The sequence below is a fragment of the Palaemon carinicauda genome, chromosome 22, assembly GCF_036898095.1.
Source record: "Palaemon carinicauda isolate YSFRI2023 chromosome 22, ASM3689809v2, whole genome shotgun sequence".
Taxonomy (NCBI): Eukaryota; Metazoa; Arthropoda; class Malacostraca; order Decapoda; family Palaemonidae; genus Palaemon; species Palaemon carinicauda.
Window position 1 is genome coordinate 62,920,948 of NC_090746.1, and position 2,500 is coordinate 62,923,447.

A 2,500-nucleotide genomic window follows, 5' to 3' on the forward strand; every position below is an offset into this window, starting at 1 on the left:
AATGTCTTTGGCTAAAAGATGAGTGAATTAAAAGTAGTTCAGAATGTCTACATTTAAAGAGAGAGAGAGAGAGAGAGAGAGAGAGAGAGAGAGAGAGAGAGAGAGAGAGAGAGAGAGAGAGAGAGAGAGAGAGAGAGAACTAACCTTGCCAATATCTGCATCTCGTTTGCATTTCAGAAGATCCTGAGTTTCCCGTATCTTTTCCTGTATTTCATTAAATACGGTTTCTGCTTCATCAATAACAGGCCCAGCTGAGGTGAAGTCTGCAGAGGAAGCCAGTTGAGCATCAAGGTTTTCCAGTTTTATTTTACTTTGAAATGCGAGATCCAATGCATTCTCCATCAGTTCTATATTTTGATCAATATTGCTCAGCATTTCAGAATGCGACATTTTAATCCCTTTTAGCTTCTCCATCAATCCATCAATGTCTTTATCAGCTTCTTGAATAAGAAATTTCATGTCTCTGTAGGTTTCAATGGTATCTCCAACTTGGGCCTTAGTTTCCTCATAGTCTTTGATACCTTTTTTGATACAATTCTTACGAAAACCCTCATTGAAACTTTGTATGGAGGCCTTAGGTTCACGTCCTTGTATGGACGCCTTAGGTTCACGTCCTTGTATGGACGCCTTAGGTTCACGGGAAGAGGACGCATTGGATACTTTGGGCTTGGAGGACAGCTGGATAATCAAGTCCAAGAAAATTCTGTTAACGGTCAAATCTTCGGCCGAAGTAGCTGCGAATTCTTTCCTGCAGGATGGACAAAATTTCCTATTCGTTGCAATAATTCCATCGATGCAATGGCCACATAGCGTGTGAGAACATGGCAACAATCTGGGGCAATATTCTTTGCTGAATGCATTGCAGCAGATGTCACATTCCAGGATATTGGAACTCTGCAAAAGGAAAATAGTGCAAATTTTACATTCCAGGACATTGAAAGTCTGCTAAAGGAAAATGATGCAAATGTTACATTCCAGGATATTGGAAGCGTACAAAGGAAAATAGTGCCAATGTTACATTCCAGGACACTGGAAGTTTACAAAAGGAAAATAGTGCAAATGTCACATTCCAGGATATCGGAAGCGTGCAAAAGGAAAATAGTGCCAATGTTACATTCCAGGACACTGGAAGTTTACAAAAGGAAAATAGTGCAAATGTCACATTCCAGGACATTGGAAGTCTGCAAAAGGAAAATAATGCAAATTTTACATTCCATGATATTGGAAGTTTGCAAAGGGAAATTAGTGCAAATGTTACATTCCAGGACATTGGAAGTTTGCAAAAGGAAAATAATGCAAATTTTTCATTCCAGGATATTGGAAGTCTGCAAAAGGAAAATAGTGCAAATGTCACATTCCAGGATATTGGAAGTCTGCAAAAGGAAAATGGTGCAAATGCTACATTCCAGGACATTGGAAGTCTGCAAAAGGAAAATAGTGCAAATTTTACATTCCAGGACATTGGGAGTCTGCAAAAGGAAAATAGTGCAAATGTCACATTCCAGGACATTGGAAGTCTGCAAAAGGAAAATAGTGCAAATTTTACATTCCAGGGCATTGGAAGTCTGCAAAAGGAAAATAGAGCAAATTTTACATTCCAGGACATTGGGAGTCTGCAAAAGGAAAATAGTGCAAATTTTACATTCCAGGACATTGAAATTCTGCAAAAGGAAAATAGTGCAAATTTTACATTCCAGGACATTGGGAGTCTGCAAAAGGAAAATAGTGCAAATTTTACATTACAGGACATTGGGAGTCTGCAAAAGGAAAATGGTGCAAATTTTACATTCCAGGACATTGGGAGTCTGCAAAAGGAAAAAAGTGCAAATTTTACATTCCAGGACATTGAAAGTCTGCAAAAGGAAAATAGTGCAAATTTTACATTCCAGGACATTGGAAGTCTGCAAAAGGAAAATGGTGCAAATTTTACATTCCAGGACATTGGAAGTCTGCAAAAGGAAAATGGTGCAAATTTTACATCCCAGGACATTGGAAGTCTGCAAAAGGAAAATGGTGCAAATTTTACATTCCAGGACATTGGAAGTCTGCAAAAGGAAAATGGTGCAAATTTTACATCCCAGGACATTGGAAGTCTGCAAAAGGAAAATGGTGCAAATTTTACATTCCAAGACATTGGAATTCTGCAAAAGGAAAATATTGCAAATGTTTCATTCCAAGACATTGGGAGCCTGCAAAAGGAAAATAGTGCAAATGTTGCATTCCAGGACATTGGAATTCTGCAAAAGGAAAATGGTGCAAATGTCACATTCCAGGACATTGAAAGTCTGCAAAAGGAAAATGGTGCAAATTTTACATTCCAAGATATTGGGAGTCTGCAAAAGGAAAATAGTGCAAATGTTACATTCCAGGACATTGGGAGTCTGCAAAAGGAAAATAGTGCAAATGTTACATTCCAGGACATTGGGAGTCTGCAAAAGGAAAATAGTGCAAATTTTACATTCCAGGACATTGGGAGTCTGCAAAAGGAAAATAGTGCAAA

General features: G+C 38.4%; 1 protein-coding gene across 1 annotated transcript in view; it reads right to left on the minus strand.

The window, feature by feature from the left end:
• LOC137616486 (tripartite motif-containing protein 59-like) overlaps positions 1–2,500 on the minus strand; it is a 24,146-nt gene that overhangs the window by 2,100 nt on the left and 19,546 nt on the right. Inside the window, exon 2 of the mRNA XM_068346297.1 lies at positions 145–894. Within this exon, the coding sequence (XP_068202398.1) occupies positions 145–894 (750 nt within the window). The remainder of the gene's footprint in view (positions 1–144; positions 895–2,500) is intronic.